Below are 17,755 nucleotides of genomic sequence, written 5' to 3' on the forward strand. Positions count from 1 at the left end.
ACTGCTGCTTGTTTTCAGTTTCCCATCTAAAGAGATAATTCAGGTTTTTATTTTCAATGTCTTATTTGTAAAGTACTGGGTTCTGTTAGTCCATCTAAAAGGCACAGATGTTGTGACAAGTGAGATATTAGGTTTACGTTTGTTTGTATGTTTTCTGCTGTACTTTTGTATGATTTCACCTGCAAGATATTGTGAAGCTGCTACAGTTGACAGAAGTAGCTTGTGCACCCAAAACAATTTGCTTTGGCTTTTTAGATGGACAGAAAAGACTCAGTATTCATTCAAAACGTTTGGGATTTTTGAGGAATATTACTTCAGCACATGTTTACAGTAAAACACTCAACAATGTTTTGTTGCTTTTGCTTTCAATATGGTAAAACAAGAATAAATAAATCAAACGAGTGTGGACTTAGTGTCTTATTGAAAATGAGCTGCAAAGTTACATTGGATGTCACTTATAACTTTCAGTAAAAGAAGACACATTTGTTTATAAAAAACACTTTATTAAACAATGTGTTTAGCAAAGTTATGTTTAAACATAAATAAAATAGTAAGTCATAGAAGATGCTGCCAGTGTATGTAGAAGCAGTCCCTTGGTGATAATTGTAGGATACGGTAACATATTGTGTTATTTTCCAGTAGAGGGCGCTGTGTCACCAGCACTGCAAGTAAGATGTATGGCATAGTGCTATAAGGAGTTTATAGTTTGACAAACTTAAGCGCAATCCCATTTATTTAACGTGAGATTTAATGAAAATTATTCTGCTGAAATGGAAAACCTAAGACTTCAGTAGTATTTAATAAGTGCTTAATTTTAGTCACAGTACAGTACTATCATTTGGAATGTTGGAATGCAATAAAAACATTTTTACAAATACATTTCTCCACTCAGTAAAATGTCGCTATTCTTTTGACTGTATCAAACTTCACCGGCCTTAATCAAACATGTAAAAGTTACAAATTACCTTTTGGCTTTTGACATTCTTGGCACTTAGACATTCACTAATTACCACATAAGAAATTTCATCGAATCTCCAAAAGCTTCATTTTGGCAGCTATAGGGTTTTATGGTGCAACAAAAAGCTACCGTGCACTACCAAAGAGGCTGTGAAAAAAACCTTGACAGTCACCCTTCTGACATCCTTCTTAATAAGTCCTCTATGTAACCCTTGTTTGACCACATTGTCCTTTTTATAAATCAATAGTCTCGCTGCAGATGCTCAAAGCATCGATTTGTCTGCAAACACCGATGAACTCCTCCTGCGCGGAGCGGTCTGCCTCTGAAGACATGTCCATATCCAGGCTCTCTTGTGAGGCTGCCCCCAGTGTATGATAGTGCCTCTGTGGGTCAGTGTGGCCAGAGGATGCCATATGGCCTATGCCCCCTTGCTGGAGAAGCTGCTGAGCATTTTTCTCTGGGCTCGGGCAAAGGACCAGTGAGGAGCCTCCAAAAGATTCTCGGAAGAGGGAACAGGAGGAAGAGCTGCCCCTCCAACGTTCAGGAGATGAGCAGCTGGAGGATGAGGACAGGGACGGAGATGGTGGCGCACCTGCAATGGCGTCTCCTGGAGCTTGGGCGCAAGAGGCCTGGGGTTGCGAGGTCATCTCCACGCATGAAGAGGTTCGATAAAGGCCAGGGTCGGCTGAGAGGGGATCACAGAGGCCGTTGTATTGAAGTGCACAGTGGTTGTTTATTGATAGATCACTGCAGCGAATAGGCCTAGCAGGGCTAAAGAGGCTCATGGGAAATAGAGCCTCACTGAAGAGTGCCTCGTCGATGCTGCGACGCAGGTTGATGGGCGAAGGTGGCCGCAGGTCTGTGGTGGAGTCACTGGTAAAGGAGGATCCACCTGAGGGTTCTCCACATCCCCCATCTCCAGGTTTTCCTGAACCCTGCAAGTTCAAATCCAAGTCGAGGTCTCGGTATGCCAAGGCCCGGTTGCTGTGGTAGAGGAGGTCCAGGCCGTTGAGACTGCTCCCAAGCCGCTCATCAACCAGAGTATAAAGAGGAAGGCTCTCTATCTCTCCAAGCCCGATGGTATCAACGATTGCAAGCTTTTCTTGCTGGCTCAGGGTCCATTGGTAGCTCCCAGGCAGGATGGGCGACTTGGACGCCAATAGTTCTGTCCAACAGCTTCCTGCAGATGGGAGGTGGTCAGAACAATAGACTGGTTGTGCTACCACCAAGGCTAAGGTGAGGCAAACCCCAAGCTCACATAGTCTGCAGCTAAACTGGAAAGCCCACCAAGGCCAAGGGTGAAAGACCTCCTCTCCACCTGCAACACCCATAGCATTGAGCATTGCATACAACTGCAATCCTGCACACCCTAAACAAAACAATGCTGAAATACAAACGGTTACAGCTGCACGGTTCCAGTCACGGCTCTCGGCGAAGGGGCAGCGGTTGTAACGTTCAGCAGGTGTTGGAGACGTGTTATTCAGGTGGTAGATGTGCTTAGAGTCTGCCCGCACGTAGATGTAGAACACAAAATAGGCTGCAGACAGAAATGTGCCCAATACAACAAAGGTCCCACGGGAGATGAGCGAGAGAAAGAGGCAAAGGGGAGGCTTTTGCTGGTAGAACTTCTGTAATGTCACCGGTCCGAATGCAGCACCAAAGTGAACGGCCACTAGGCAGGCCAGGAAACAGGGTCTCTGGAAAGCTGAGTAGGAGAGCTGCATCCTTGAGCGCATGGAGAGGAGAAGGAAAACCAGACCGAATGCTGCAGTCAAGCAGGGAAACGGTGCCTCGTAGAGTATCAGTGAGGCCTCTGTCGAGGGTAAGCGGTCCTGGTGGCCGTAGGCATCGTACAGGAGGGAGAAAGATCTGGTGCAACCAGCAGCTAGGAGAAACATACTGACCAGGGCAAAGTAGCCACAGCCAGATGGGCACCGCAGAGGCAAGCAGAGCAGATTGAGAGCTGAGGCCAGCGTTAGCATCGCAAAGACGCAACCAGCGCCGTAGACATGTACCTCCCAGGCCAGGCCCCAAGATGCCATGGCACTGTTCCAGTCGGTGTACAGCGGCACCAACATGGGTGGGGCCGGGAGCAGGAAGGGGTTGGCTGATTGGTTTGTGGCAGTGGTGTTTTGTGTGGGCTTGAAGTCCGAGGAGGTTGTCGAGTCCCAGGTGTCAGAGGAGTTGCAGATCCCGGAGCGCTCTTTATTGCAGTCTGGAAGTAAGGTGGCGTCACTGTCCCCCTGGTTGTACATCCAGTCTTCAGTGGGCAGAGGGAAATCAGGAGTTTCTTGGGTGGAAAGAAAAGAAAACAAATGTCAGATGAAATTTGCATTAAATACAAGGTAATAATATTCGAACAAGACAATACAAAAAACATGGAAATCGGAACAGCTGTAATCATCTACTTTAAATTATCTTAAAAGCATACTAATCGTCCACGAATGAGAATACACAGACACATTTAATCAAGGTTTAAACTCTCTGAGCCATAAACGACATTGGCTCAGTTCCAGGATGGTGAAAGTGTGCTTTCTGCCTAATGTGCTAATCCTGTTTGGAAGCTTGTAAGGCAACTTCTTACTGAGCTGGACCCAGATCAGAGTGTGTGTGTGTGTGTGTGTGTGTGTGTGTGTGTGTGTGTGTGTGTGTGTGTGTGTGTGTGTGTGTGTGTCAGAGAACAGCCCACTCAGAACCGCAGAGCTGAATGTTGAATTACGTAAGCCATCTGGAGTTTCCATGTAAGTACAGTTAATTATGATTGTCTTTGACGTGTTTTAGCACTGCAAAGGAAATGGTTTTGCTTTTGAAATTAAGGGGTAACCATGTGTGTGTTTGCGTGATCAACAGAGACGCCTGCAAAGCTCATCTGGGCCGTACATGTTTAATGTACTGGAGGATGACTTGAGCGGGACGTAGCACAAGTCGCGTCACACAGCATAATGCCTCACAGATGGAAAAAAAGATTTTTTTTAGCCTCCTTGTCTCCACATCACCGAGCTTCACACTATAGACCTTGTTCTTTATCACAAAACATCACCATCACCATGCACACGCTATCTTTCCACCACGGGAAATAACATATATTAGACCTTCTGTCTAATGATGGCAGCTAAATACCCCTCACCCTTTCAAAAAAAGAAAAGAGAAAAAGGTTGTCAAATGCATCAGAGCAGCTTCTAACTGCATCTCCATTATTTGCACATACACAATAACTCCTCCATAAAGAGCCAGGTGTCGGACCTCGGAGACGGGGACAAATGACCTTGATTAACTGACAGCACAGTAATTCACGCACCTGGCAGGTTTTAGTGAAGTGTACATTCACAAATATATTTTGCTGTAATATGTTTTCTGTGTGAGATTAGAGACTCACAGCCCAAAAGCAATGTAGCAATGAAACAGTGGGGGTTTGAATATTTCTAGCGCAGCCTGGTGAATACATTATATCTGGTGGTGATGCTATGTGCCAGTATAGAAACTTAAATGTGCAGACGTCAGGACCACAAAACTCCTCCATCTCTGCGTATAGATTGAAGTCTAGTTTCTGTCCTATATAAAACTAAAAGCAGGATCTATGTGGTTTAGCATTTTTCTTTTAAGTCTTTCATATGTCTTTTAAGGTTTTTTTCATGGCTTGTATTCTTATGTTTCCCATCCCACCCAGTCCTGGTCCCCAAATTTGCTCCTTTGTTTATGATTTCCCTTCAACAGCCGCTTTCAAAAAAGGGAAACTCCCATAGGTGGGTTTGTTATGTTTAAACTGGGACAGTATTCCGACTTCCCTGATTAAGTCTCTTCCTATGCTTTATGTTTTCTGCTTCCCTCCAATTGAATAGACCCGATGCATGGCAGCTGCAGCTTCCATTACATTTATCATGTGACAGTCTACAGCTCTATGGAGGAGAACGAAATGGCACTCACTTAGTGTCTATGTGTGCTCATATTGGAGCTGAACAAAGCCTCGCTCTTTTCCTGCCTCTGATCCTGAAGAGGGTTGTCACAAGTGTGTTAGCACTTCCCCTGCTGTCTGCTTGTTCTTGACCAAGTCTTTCCTCATTCATCTCCTAACCCCAGAGCTGAATCACTGTCCCAGGTTGTGATGAAAGCGTCAAGCTCGAGGAAATATGACCGCACTGCCAGAGGCAGCAGATTTATTTCAGACATCCTGAGTGATCTTTTGAAGCTTAATCACGGCCTCAACAGGAGGAAACACGTGGATGGAATAAGCTTTGTTTTTGAAAAAAAAAAAGTATTTTAATTAAACCCTGGTGAATCTTTAATAGCAAAAACTGAAATGCTGTTGAGATGGCTCCCTCATGCATCATTCTCCTAATGATCCTTCAGCGCCACACTAGGCTATATTATTATGAGCAAATATGGCAGGAAAGAGAATAAGACAGATATGTGTGAACATCAGTCACACGTTCACACGCTGCTGCTCTGTGCCAGGAACTTGCAAGCAGTGCCGCCATTAAGTCTGTTTAGCAACTGGGCTAAACATACTGTTCCATATTGACATTTAATATGCCAGGAAGGAAGGACTGAATTATAAACACAGTGACTGATTCAAAATCACAAGTGCCCGGAGGTGATTTGTTGAAAGTTATAACATTAGTGGCTTGAAATGAGGTCATTAACTATGTCAGTGCTCCAATAAAGCTGCACTGTTTCACTGCGCTGGCAATGTCATCCTATCAAAGCAGACAGTAGCGGTGTGGGAAATGTGACCGGTGTGTAAAATAAACACAGCTGTAGGCGTGCTGAATGTGAGGGCAACTGATAATGTAGGTGGGGCTCAGTGCAGTGTTGTGCCAATGACTCGTCTGTCCGTGTGTTTACTTTTCCAGGGCAATGGCGTTGTTTCTGGATGCCTGCTAGGCCGTGTGGAAAATGTGACGGGTATTGAATTAGTGCCATGTTTCGTCGATAAATGTCACATCTGAGCGGCCTGGCCGGCCGAGCAGGCCTGCACTGGGTTTGGTATTTGGTGGCTGCAGTACAAGGATGGATCAGAGCGCTACGTTCCAATGCATGCTGCTCGGTCAGCTGACACATTCCTGTGGGACCGAGCCGGTCCATGCTGGGGACAGCATGGACCGAGCACGGTTACAGACACAGACGGAAAGCAAGCAGTGCCGGCGGACACAGACTCAGAGGTCATTTTAACTAATAAAAAAGGCTAAAATATAATCTTTAAAGACGTGGAATATGAGTTCCACTGATTGTACACTAACTGCTCAGCAACAAGCGGCAGACAGACACAGTTAGCGACCAGCGAGGGGGCAGTTAGCAGCTGAAGAGACACATATTTCCCTTGTTGGTTGACCAAAAGCAGAGATAAAAGTGAGTGGATATTGGACACAGTGGGCTACTTAGGCACAGCAACATGCTAACCCTAGCAGTGCAACACACTCATGGTGGCAATGCTAACAGGCTGATGTTAAAGCAGGTATGATGTTTACCATGGTCACCGTCTTCGGTAGCATTTGATCGACACGGCAATCTTCTTCTCATGACCTTTCTTTCATAAAGCCTGCAGCTAATTGGTGATGATTACTGAGAATATTTGATGTAAGATTCAGCTTAAATTAAAAGAAAGTCAGATTCTAAAGCTGTCTTAAGATGATTCACTTAATAATTAATACAGACCGATAGCACACAGTCTAAAAAAATAATGAAACACACATTTTCAGAAATCAGCAAAACTAAGATGATTTGCTTCAGAAATCATTCATTTTGAGGAGTGCTTTCATTGAGGTCTCAGTGGAAACACCATAAGTGCACTTCAAGTTTTAATGTCTTTAGGTTTTGCTAGTAAATCTTAAACAGTCTTACATAAAGGATCTTAATCTACAGACCAGCCAAGGTAATAAAGGTGAAGGATTCGCCTGGTGTCAAATGAGCAACAACCCCACGCTCTCATCTTCTAATTGGATGCGTGTTGATTCTGCGTCGTGAAACTGAGTGCTCCATGTAGTGTTTCATCTGATTGCCGTCATTTTCAATTTGGCTCACCTCAGAAAAAGCAATTTAGCAGGAGCTCATGGCGAAGTTATATCGTGCATATGGAGCAGCCAGTTGTGTGCGATGTGAAGTGTGTGGAGGGTTTATCTGCATCCAAAACACTTGCTGTGGCTCCATTAAAGCAAATGGGAGTGTTTGTATGCTAGCAGTAAATTTGTTTCTCTGCCGCCAATGTTATCAACAACAGATTTTTGCTTTAGGCAGCAAAAGGCAGGCACACAGACTACTATCGGTATTGTTTTACTCACTCACTTATGACACACCAAAATAGAAAGAGACCCGTAGCTCCCCACCATCAGCCAGTGGCACATTTGACATATCTATTTTTGAAAATCACTTGACGACATCTGCTATTCTGGGCAAGGTAATGTGGGTTACATCTGCTCCTGTGAACTGGGCTGAAAGTGAATCTTTTAATTCCCATGTTTTACCAGAAGCCAAGTTCATGATGTTGATGGACTAATACATAATATAATAGAATGATACATCATGTTTTTCCCATTGATATTATACTATTTAACAGTTTATGACAACTTTTTAGATTCTTTGTGAAGGGGCTCAGTGCAAAATTTAGGCCGTTTCTATGGCCTCCACACGGCTGAGCTGGCGTCTCGCAGCTAACAGCGCTAACAGTGCCAACGGTCAGGAAGGCCTTATTAGCAGTAAACGCCTTAAGAGCACATTGCAGACTGGCGGCCATGAGCTAGCCAGCGCGCTCACATGCACGAACATGCACTAAAAGGCATGAGGTTCTGGTTGCTAAAACAAGACACAGAACCTTGGACTACAACACACACAGAGGGGGAGTGACTTCATTGTCTGCTCAGGTTGACTATATTTAGAAAATTATTAAAGGTTCATTCTGGTGATATTCTTAATTCTTGTTGTCGTCAATAAGTCCCAGGAAAGACAACAAAAAAACCATGATACATTGATCCTATATACTCTCAAGGCCTGTCTCTGGAGCATTACCCAAAAACTATTATATATATATATATATATATATATATATATATATATATATATATATATATATATATATATATATATATATATATATATATATATATATATATATATATATATATATATATATATATTGATCTTTGCAAAATACTACAATGCCCAGCTGTGTTAAAATAAATTACACATCTGTAATAATAACAATTTGACACGCTGCCTTCATGAATAGATTTCCAAACGTAATTACGACTATAATACTTACTGAAACGGAAGTGTGCAGCAACTCTTCATTTAAATGGACTCTGATGTCAATGGCCAGCACTTAATCGGTACTTATTTTCAGTTTTTTAAAGGCAACTATTGTCACGGGCTCGATAACTATGTAGCTGAGAGACATATTTGTTTATCGGGTGGCATTGTTCCCCGTCTCTTCTGTTCTCGGGAGTTCTCCAAAATCACAGCTTGAATGAGCCGTTTTTCGCCTCCCGTTGGAAGCAATTAGTGGCTTCAGGCAAAGGATGCAGGGTAATTGCTTCTCCCATCCTTCTGACAGATTGACCGGTACTGAAAAAGCTACGGGACGGCTTCTGAAACAAACAGCCTGCAGTCCATTCGGTGGTGCCTCCTGACAGCGTGGCAGAGCCAACACAAGCTGAAAATGGATGCAATTCTGCAATAAGTATTTACATCTCTTAGGGATTTGTTTGCTCACCTGTGCTTTGTGGCGGGGACAGGGTTAGCAGCTGAGTGGATGCCGTGGAAATGTCTGCCGACCTGGTGTCACTATCCCCGTCGGCTGAAAGAACCACACCTTCCCCGTCCGCCTTGTCCTCGTCGCCTGGCAGCTCTGGGAAGACACATGCAGTTTAACCTCTGAGCGATCTCAAAGCCATCACAACCGCAATTTAAAGAACACAGTCACGCGGTCGCTTCAAATAATCGGGGGAAAAACAGATTATTAAGTTTGGGGCCTGCCAAGAGAAAGTTTAACCCTCTGCGGTCTCTGCTCACAGCGTGTCTGAGGCTTCACACCGCAGAACACGAAAGGACTATATTTCTTAACCCAGTTATGTCAGCTGGATTGGCCATCACCCACTTAGTTGGAGCCAGTCACCCATAGCTCAGTAGTCTGGCTCTCTGTAGTGTAATTACATTGACATCCTGATGTGTGTGTGCATGTTTGTGAGTGTGTGTACGGTCCATCACAAATCCAGACCCCCAGACCCGTTTCATGACGAGCGCAGAGGGAGAAAGAAAGGAAGCAAGAGACAGAGGGAGATAAATCACTGACTGCAAGACAGAGCCTCATCATCCTCTTTCTTTACCCTTTGGTTCACTCACTAACTATATTGTTCACAGTCTACAGCTACTTTGCACAGCAGTTGTGTGCTTTACAGTTATAAATGAATGATGGACCAGATGAGACTTGGGACAATATTCACAGAGTGAATCTGTTTGGAAAAACTGATGAGCTGACTCTGTGATGAAGCCAGGAATAGTAGGTGCAGTGCTAGTTTATAACTTCAGAATTAATATTAATAAAAGACGCAGAGGCATGAGGCTAGTGGGAGGAATAATGAGTTCGGGAACGCAAAAAAAAAAAAAAGCATGCAAGGAGGCCATGCAAGCTACTACCGCACTATAATCTAGGTCACGCTCACAGCACCCGCGTTAATCGTACATTTGAAAGGTCTCCTCAGATATTTCATCCACTCTAAAGCAGTGTTGTTGTAGTTTAAGCTACACATTGTCACAACTTAGTCTGCAAATTCTCAGATCTGCAGCACTCATACTGTGATGTGCCTGCAGATTAAACTACAACATCTAACGAGATCCGCTACAAATCTGGGACCAGCAAACTTGTGCTCTCAATCATGATGCGTGGCGATTCACAGAGAAACTGCTGACTGAGAAAAATAAAAGCAAAAAAGGAATAAGAGAGATTTGATTTATTGAACAGCTCAACACTACAACATACGCTGAATTGCAATTTCTCTGTTTACCTAATTAGTGGACACATAATTTAGTTCAGCCTCTATGACCTCAAAGGCAATGTTCTTTTCATTGTTTCTCCGTTAAAGAATAATCTTTCCTTCTTGACCTCAGGCTATGAATGGATATGTCTTTATTTAGGTTTCATCCAGAGATACAGTAGCATCCACAATGGACAACACTTTTGAGCAAATGATGGGCATTTTGGTGGGTAGTAATTCACAGAGTAGTGTTTCAGAGGCTCCTCATTATCTTCAGCTTCCAAATATATTTATATATATATAAAAAGATGATGTTGTACTCCATTACATCCTGTGTAATCCATGCAGGCCTCGAGTGAGTTTGAGAAAGAACACACGGGTTGGAAACAAACACAATGAGCCAACAGTGATAAGACAGAAAAGGAGTGGGTTGGAGAGCATTTCAAATGTACTTGCAGAAGATTGCATCACGTTGTTGCTAATTTGGCTCATTTTCCAGACAGTTATTAAGGAATCTGTGGCATTTTCAAACTCCATTAAACTTAAAAACCTGTCTGAATAACGGTGAGAAATAATCCAGGTTGTTATATATTTGCACATTTGCATTAGTCAGGTTTACTCAGCTGGAGAGCTGTGGGTAAAATCCTAAAAACAAACAGCCTTTATCCATCTTTTTATTTATTTATTTTCAACTCATGGACTCTCTGTTTGACCAAACGAGTCAGGAGATTAACATAATATTATTTTGCTTTGCATTTAAGCCCCTTTTTCCATGTTCATTCTACACCGGCACATTAGATATTCATGCCACATGCTGTGCGTGTAAATCCATTTCCTTAATCAATTAATCTGTCGATGCTCATCCTTTAGCTGTTTGCTATAGTGCTGGATCAGAGGGACAATATATCCTTGCAGGTAATGGAGTGCGTTCAGGGTCTCGTCTCGCTGCCACCTATTAGTACAGCATACGGTAATGGAAATGGTGGGAGGAGGGGAAAGAAGGAGCAGGATAAAGGAAAGAAAATGTACAGCAATGGCTATCTGGGAGGCTTTCGAAAAACCTCCATTTTCAACCCCCCACATCATATCAGCTTCAACCCGCAGCTCTTTTTCCCCGACTCTTCCCCACTCCCTCTTCTCATCATTGCCCTTGCTATCAGACGTTGGAGTGTCCCTGAGTGGAGGATTTGACACAGATGCAGAGCACTGCTGGTTTCTTTTTGTTTTTTTATACACCTAACAGCTTCCTCAAGGGCAACGCCACATATTGCGAACCCTGTCTCAATCGATGGAAACCCACTCGGTTGTGTGGTGAAGATGCGCCACGCGTGATTCACTCTGTGCAGCATGAAGGTACATTCACATGTTCACGTTGGGATAATGTATGGTAATGCAGGGGTGCTGTGCTTTCATTTTCATATTAGTCTCCTCCTGTGTCCTTTACCAAGGTGTCATTATTTAAACACCGCAAGACTCCAGCGCAACGCCAAACCGAGCAGACTACAAGGGTGCATAAAAACAGCACATTTTTTTTATCAGTTGTAATATCTCAGCTGGATGACTAGCTTCTCGGATCCCTGTCAGGACATTTTCACCCTTTAAAGCAGCCACAGATGACAATGCCGTCCATGGAAAAGAAAGTGACAAGGATTTGTGTTTTTACAAAGGCAAAGATATTGCAAAGGGAGGGAGGGAGGGAGGAGACTAAATGCCAAGAAGCATGTTCAGCCTCCATGAACAGCGACCGGCGAGCGGATGGTCCCAGTGGAGAGGAGGTGGTTTTGCTGAGTGTGCGCTTGGAATACTGATACACGGTCACAGCAGCCCTCCCCACCCGGGCCAAACCCTTATCTTTTCTGTATGCCGCCACACGGTGCACAACTGAAAACAAGTGCAGACACAACACCACGCGCTGTAGACATAACATCACCAGCTTCAATACAAGGAGCGTGAAGCAGTGTGGGAATAGCTGCAATTGCTTTGGGTTTTTTTTAACGGAAGGACCTCTTCAGGTGCTTTTTTGATATATGTTGCTATTTGTAACTATCCAAGAGCGTAGTCTCAAAGCCCATCTTTGGCCTTGGAAACAGCAGTCGTCGAAATAATCTCATTTCAAGGTCAAATTAGTAGCTGATCTCCGGCTTTTCACTGGATCACATATGAAGCACAAGTCCTTAAAATGCTTAAAAACAGAGGAAGATACTGTCATATGATAGAAAAGATCCAAAACTGCTACTAAATTGACCTTAACATGAGATTTGTTCAAGCAGTAAACTAAATGTAGTCTCAAACAATAGAATAAAGGATGATTTGAGAGAAATCTGTCCTGGCATTAACAAAAATATGTATTTAAGAGTTGAATTTATGGTAAAAGGTGTTCTATTTTTCTTTAATTTTACCTATGATTGCTTTATCATTATTTAGCATAATACTTTATGTGAGTATGAACTTATTTAAACTTCAAAGATTGTATTTTTTCCTCACTGGGACGGCAGTATTTTCACACATAAGCTAATCAATAGAATATTGATGTCCTAAATATTGCAGACTGTGTGTATACATTCACCAAACAATTATGATTTTACCAGATGGATACCGCACCTCCCCGGCAAAGAATAATCGACTCATTTTCTGGCCTGACCTTTGACCCTACATGATAAATGTGTCTGTACCTGCAGGAGGACCTTCCTCTGCGATTCATTAGGCATACAGAGCCCAGACTGCCACCAGTGGTGGGGGATGGGCTTTGAAGAAGGAGGTGTTGCATCAATGTCGTATTAGTCTTCTGAAACCTACTGGCTACCAGTAGCTGTGTATCTTTCTCTTTTCATAGAGAAAAAGGAGCAGCATTGCATCAAATACTCTTTCCTTTATAAGAGTGGAAAACTGCTGCTTTAAACTCACTAAAATTGGGTAAATGTAGTTTTTTGGGGGGGAGGATTGGTACAGATTACTCAGTGGTGGCAATTGTGAAATGCAAAACAACAACAACAGCACATCAATCAAATAAAGATTTTTTACGATCCACAATATATTGCACAACATACTTTGACGCTTTAAGCTTCATTCCATCTTCTCTGTGTGATGGGACTGTTTTATTGAATCCTTCAAAGTCTGCGGGAATCTAATAAAGATGTTTCATTGTGTCGTAGATGGTTTTGATTGAGGTATTGTGCAACAACTTCCATTTCTGAAAGTAGCCAAAATGTATTTCTTCTCAGGATTATAGTCTGAGACATTAAAACCACCACAGAAGACTACCTCATTATATCAAACAATCTTAACTGTACCTTTATAATGTGGTGCACAGTTATTCCATCACATAATGCATCATTGTATTCATGTCACTTTTGATTCTAGACTTGTACCTAATGAGTGTTGACAGGTGTTCAACAATACCTGGATGTTCAGCTAATGTCAAACTCACCATCTCAGAATCGTCTTCAATCAAGCCAAACGGGCTGCAGCCTTTTGACAGCCGGCTATTGAACACTTAAGACCTGCCTGCCCATGATGGATCACATCTATAGAGTCAATCCAGCCACTATTGATTGGTTTAACTTTGCTTACCTCCTGCTATTGGAAAGTTAACCCTTTGGCTCTGAGTTGTGCTCGTTATGGATTCCGGCACTAGTTTGTGATCGATCCCCATGGCAGTGGTGATTACCCTCGGCTGTTCCTCCACGGGCCCGGACTTGGCCTCGGAGAAGCCCAGATCAGCCTCGCTCTGAGTGGGGTGAGCTTCTGTCATTGCTGCCCCTCCATTATGGAGCGTTATACCAGAAGTCGAGTCTTGTGGTTTTCTGAAAAACTGGGTTTCTGCCGACGTAGAGGGGGTAACGGGAAACAGAGGGTATCTGCTGGTTGGAGTGGTCTCCGGCAGTCCTGGGGAAGTTGCTGTGGTTTGGGCTGCTGTCCATGTCAAGGCAGTGGGAACTGTGATTTCTGGCGCTATCGATGAAAAGATTGTTTCTGTAAAATCTTCAGCCTCCTTATCAGTGTGTTCCTCTGGGAGCTGTCGCGGTGTGGTTGGTGCGGTGCCCCTCGGTGGGTGGGTATGTGTGGGATTTTGCTCTGAAGCGCTTGCGCTGGTGGGACTGTTGGTGACCAGAGTGTTTCTGATAGAAGTGCTTGTGGGAGAGTAGGAGTCTGAAACAAGAGCTTCATTGACGCTCGGCGCTATGCTGCTGTGTGAAGAATCTGATGTCCCCGTGGGAAGTGATTCTGTTCCTATCTCTGTCACGCTGGTTAGGAGCCCCTGACTCAATGTGGTGGTTGGTTCAGAGGCCTCAAAAAGACTTTCTTCCCCTGAACCAAAGTGGTCTTGCAAGGGATTGATTGGTTTCGTCAGCCCTTCGGTGGTTGTGTTCAGCTCAGCAGACCCTTCTTTCACGCCCGAACGTAAAAAGGGGAAAGGGAATGAAGGGAACGGAATGGAAGGGATCTTTGGCAGAGACGGGGCCCACCAGTAAGAGCTTTTAGGTGGGTTTTCTTTTGCTGGTGTCGGTCCCCAGAAGGCGTCTTCGTCAGCCACAGCCTTCCGGTGAAGTAGCAAAAAGCACCAGAAGCAGAAAGCCAAGGTCTGGAGGAGGCGAAGCATGCTGTCGACAGTGGCGCATGGGTCCCTCACATGTTGTTCTCCATTCTCCTGCTCCCTGAGGCGGGGTTTGGCTCGCTCTCTGGCAAAATGGCCTAAAAGACAAGAACACACAGGACACTACGTGACACACTTTCCATCCACTCTCTCCTAGCTAAATTTGAGTTCACGAAAACTAGATAGAATTAGCATCTGTTCATTTTTTTTCTTCATCAAACATTCTTCAGTGTGACCTGCTTTTTGCGACCTGCTTTTTTTTTCTCTTCCAGACCGTGAAGTACAGTATGGAAACGATGCCACCTATTGCAAGCCACTGCTGAAGTTTGCAGGCTAAAAAAAAAGATGTCACCCACCACAAATCACAACAAGAGCTTAAGTATCATGGACACCCCACAATTAGTGGTGTCCTGTGAGATGTGGTGGTCAGTATTTATGTCATGCTGTGTCGCGGTGGTTGGGCGGCTACACAGGCTGAGCAATTAGAGAACTTAAACTTAAAGAACTTCCATTCGCATGTATTCTTTTCAGAGAAGAGTGGTCAAGAAATAATGTGTGTGTGTCTGTGTGTGTGTAGGGTTGGGGGAGGATAGTGAATTAGGGTCTGGGTTGCCAACATAAGAATAGAGGGACCTCTTTTTCTTTTGTGGAGCACCGAGTGGTTCAAAGTCACTAGCCTGTTGCCTCAGTGAAAAGACTGGAGCACCAAAGGAATTTCCCCTCTGAGAACAACAACCTGTATGCTTTAGCTGTACTTAACCCCCCTCGCTTCGGCCTCGCTTTCTCTCAATCTCAGATTTATTTGTTCTTTAAAGCAGAGGGAGAAAGATCTGTTTGTACGGGAGAGAGAAAAAAAACATAAATATTCACACAAATCCGCTACCAGAGTGAAATTCCCTCCCGCTCTCGTTCTCCTTATGAGGGTTATTTCACACTTTTTTTTCTGCATTGTCAGCCTCCGTTCTCCTCACTGACAAGTTTATTAAGGACTCACTTTTTTTCCCCCCTAATCCACGGCAGTTCTCTCTTGCTCTCTCTTGCTCTCGTTCTTGCTATTTTCTTTCATACGCACACACAAGATCAATCAGCCACTGCCATGAGAGTCTCACGCAGGGACTTTGCCTTCCGTCTCCCCCTCCGCTCCCACCTGGAGGGATGAAACGAGCCTATATACACAGTCTGATGCCTGGATATGAAGACTGACTGCCAGTGGGGGGTCAAGCATAAAGCTTCCCACACACTCCCCTAGTTTTGGCATTTTGACTGAGCAGCATGAAAATCAGTTTCCAATGAGGTGAGGTTGTTTTTAGATGCCTGAGAGCTCGCGCTTGCACCAACCAACCCACACACAGTCACAGTTCATACGTGCAGAGATATTATTGTCGATGGATTCAGATCTGTCTGTTAGTGCAATTGTGTGCTTGTTCGCCCCCACATGCACTCTTCTGTACTAGCCACACACACCCACACATGCACACTTTCTTGGCTTCTTCAAGATATTCTGACAGCTATTTTAGTTTATCAAATTATGTCTAGAAACATGTTCATCCATTTTGAAACTTATTGGTGAAATGATCTTCTATCCTTAATTGCCTTATTTGTTCATTTAATGCGTAACCGATCAATTATGTAAGTAACGGGAATATGTGTAATTTATTTTAATGAACATTCTCACAACTCACTTCTGCATCACTTTAGCTCAGGTTCAGCGTGGTAAAAGGAAACTCGTGTCGAGCACAACGCGCTTCACTTACCTTCCAGTGTATTTTTAAATTCATGATTGTCGAATCACTCAATCAGATTCAGAATGATGATATCTCTTTATATACTGAAGCAACATCACAAGTGCAGTTCTGAGCCGAATTTATAGTGTTGATCAATCATGTGAACATACACATAGACTGTTCAAGGTCATGATTTTCCTACAAAAGCTACGTTTTTGGCCACTAACACAACACAACACCGTGTAACCCCCCTTCAACTTGATATGGTGAATTTGTCAGCAAACAGTAGAATGCTCACATCCTGCAGATACTTTATTATTAAAAAGCATGATTAGCATTTGGAGTCTGGTCACCTGATGCATGTCTGTCCAATATTCACTCTTCTTTGAACTCTGTTTTGGTCCTCACCAACTCCTGAGGGAAAACCCTGGTTCTTTGCTGCTAATCGCTCCACAGGCAATGAAACTAACAAATTATCTACAGCGCGAGCCAATAATGACTAAAAAAACCACAACACATCTTGCGCTTTTCTCAATTTCAGATCGGGCCGTTAACTTTCTTGTCACCACATCAAATACATGCCTGTTAGAGAAGGCATTGTCTGGTTTGACAGGCAACAGAGCAAGTGGAAAGGAACTATAAAAAGTGTCTGTGGGAAATTTACAAGTCCCCTCCATTATTTCGTTGGCGTTTTGTCTCGCCGCTCCTGACAAAGACGGGGCCTGCTGCTGTAGTGTGCTCAGTGAAGCAGAGAGGAGACGGAGAGACAGAAGATAAGGGCAGAGAGCGAAAGACAAGGGCAAAAGACGAGAGAGAGAGAGAGAGCGAGAGAGAAAGAAAGAGACAAAGACACCATATTGACATTCAGTTGTGGCATGTCGTAGTCCAGGAGAGTAAACTCTGCAGCCGTCTCCCTAATGCTCATTTTAGTTTGTTGCCAGAACCTCTTTCATTAACTCTGTAAACAGACTCCTGTCTTTCAATTTCGTCCGTCTGTGTGTGTGTGTGTGTGTGTGTGTGTGTGTGTGTGTGTGTGTGTGTGTGTGTGTGTGTGTTCACGAGAAGCCCCCACTCTCTCACTACTCCCAGGGCCATCAGCCATCTTGTTCTCAATCAGCCTTCACCCTGCTGTAGCATATTTCTCTATGGAAAATGCTCCATTCTAAATTAATCCGACGGCGGTTATTACAAGCCCCTCAGTGATCACTGTGGTCCTATTCAGGTTGCTAAAGCTAACGAGAGAGGGAAGGATGAAGAGGAGAAGGAAAGAAGGCCACTTGAAAGAGACACGCTCGGACTGAATTAAAGGTGTGCGTCGCTCCTGATTGATTGAAATGGAGAGGCGCTACGCTGATGGAGAGGAGGGGTTGGGTGGGGTGGTCACCAATGGAGACGAATTGACTGTGGCCCATGCCATTACTATTTAACAAACCTGCTATAAGCATGCTGCTTGTGGATTAATGACACAGAGTAATTTACCTCCTTGCAAATGGCTACCAATGTGGGTGAATCTGCC

At 43.9% G+C, this 17,755-nt stretch overlaps 1 protein-coding gene across 1 annotated transcript in view; it reads right to left on the minus strand.

Moving 5' to 3' along the window:
- Positions 1–526: 526 nt before the first annotated feature.
- Positions 527–17,755, minus strand: part of prrt4b (proline rich transmembrane protein 4b) — a 19,644-nt gene continuing 2,415 nt past the window's right edge. The window contains exons 2-4 of the mRNA XM_068586077.1: positions 13,492–14,613; positions 8,661–8,795; positions 527–3,248 (exon numbers count right to left, since the gene is read on the minus strand). Coding sequence (XP_068442178.1) covers positions 1,192–3,248; positions 8,661–8,795; positions 13,492–14,521 — 3,222 coding nt within the window. The 5' untranslated portion in view covers positions 14,522–14,613 and the 3' untranslated portion in view covers positions 527–1,191. The remainder of the gene's footprint in view (positions 3,249–8,660; positions 8,796–13,491; positions 14,614–17,755) is intronic.

The sequence above is a fragment of the Clinocottus analis genome, unplaced genomic scaffold (genome assembly GCF_023055335.1).
Source record: "Clinocottus analis isolate CAN_PGR_092001 unplaced genomic scaffold, fCliAna1.0.p SCAF_20, whole genome shotgun sequence".
Lineage (NCBI taxonomy): Eukaryota > Metazoa > Chordata > Actinopteri > Perciformes > Cottidae > Clinocottus > Clinocottus analis.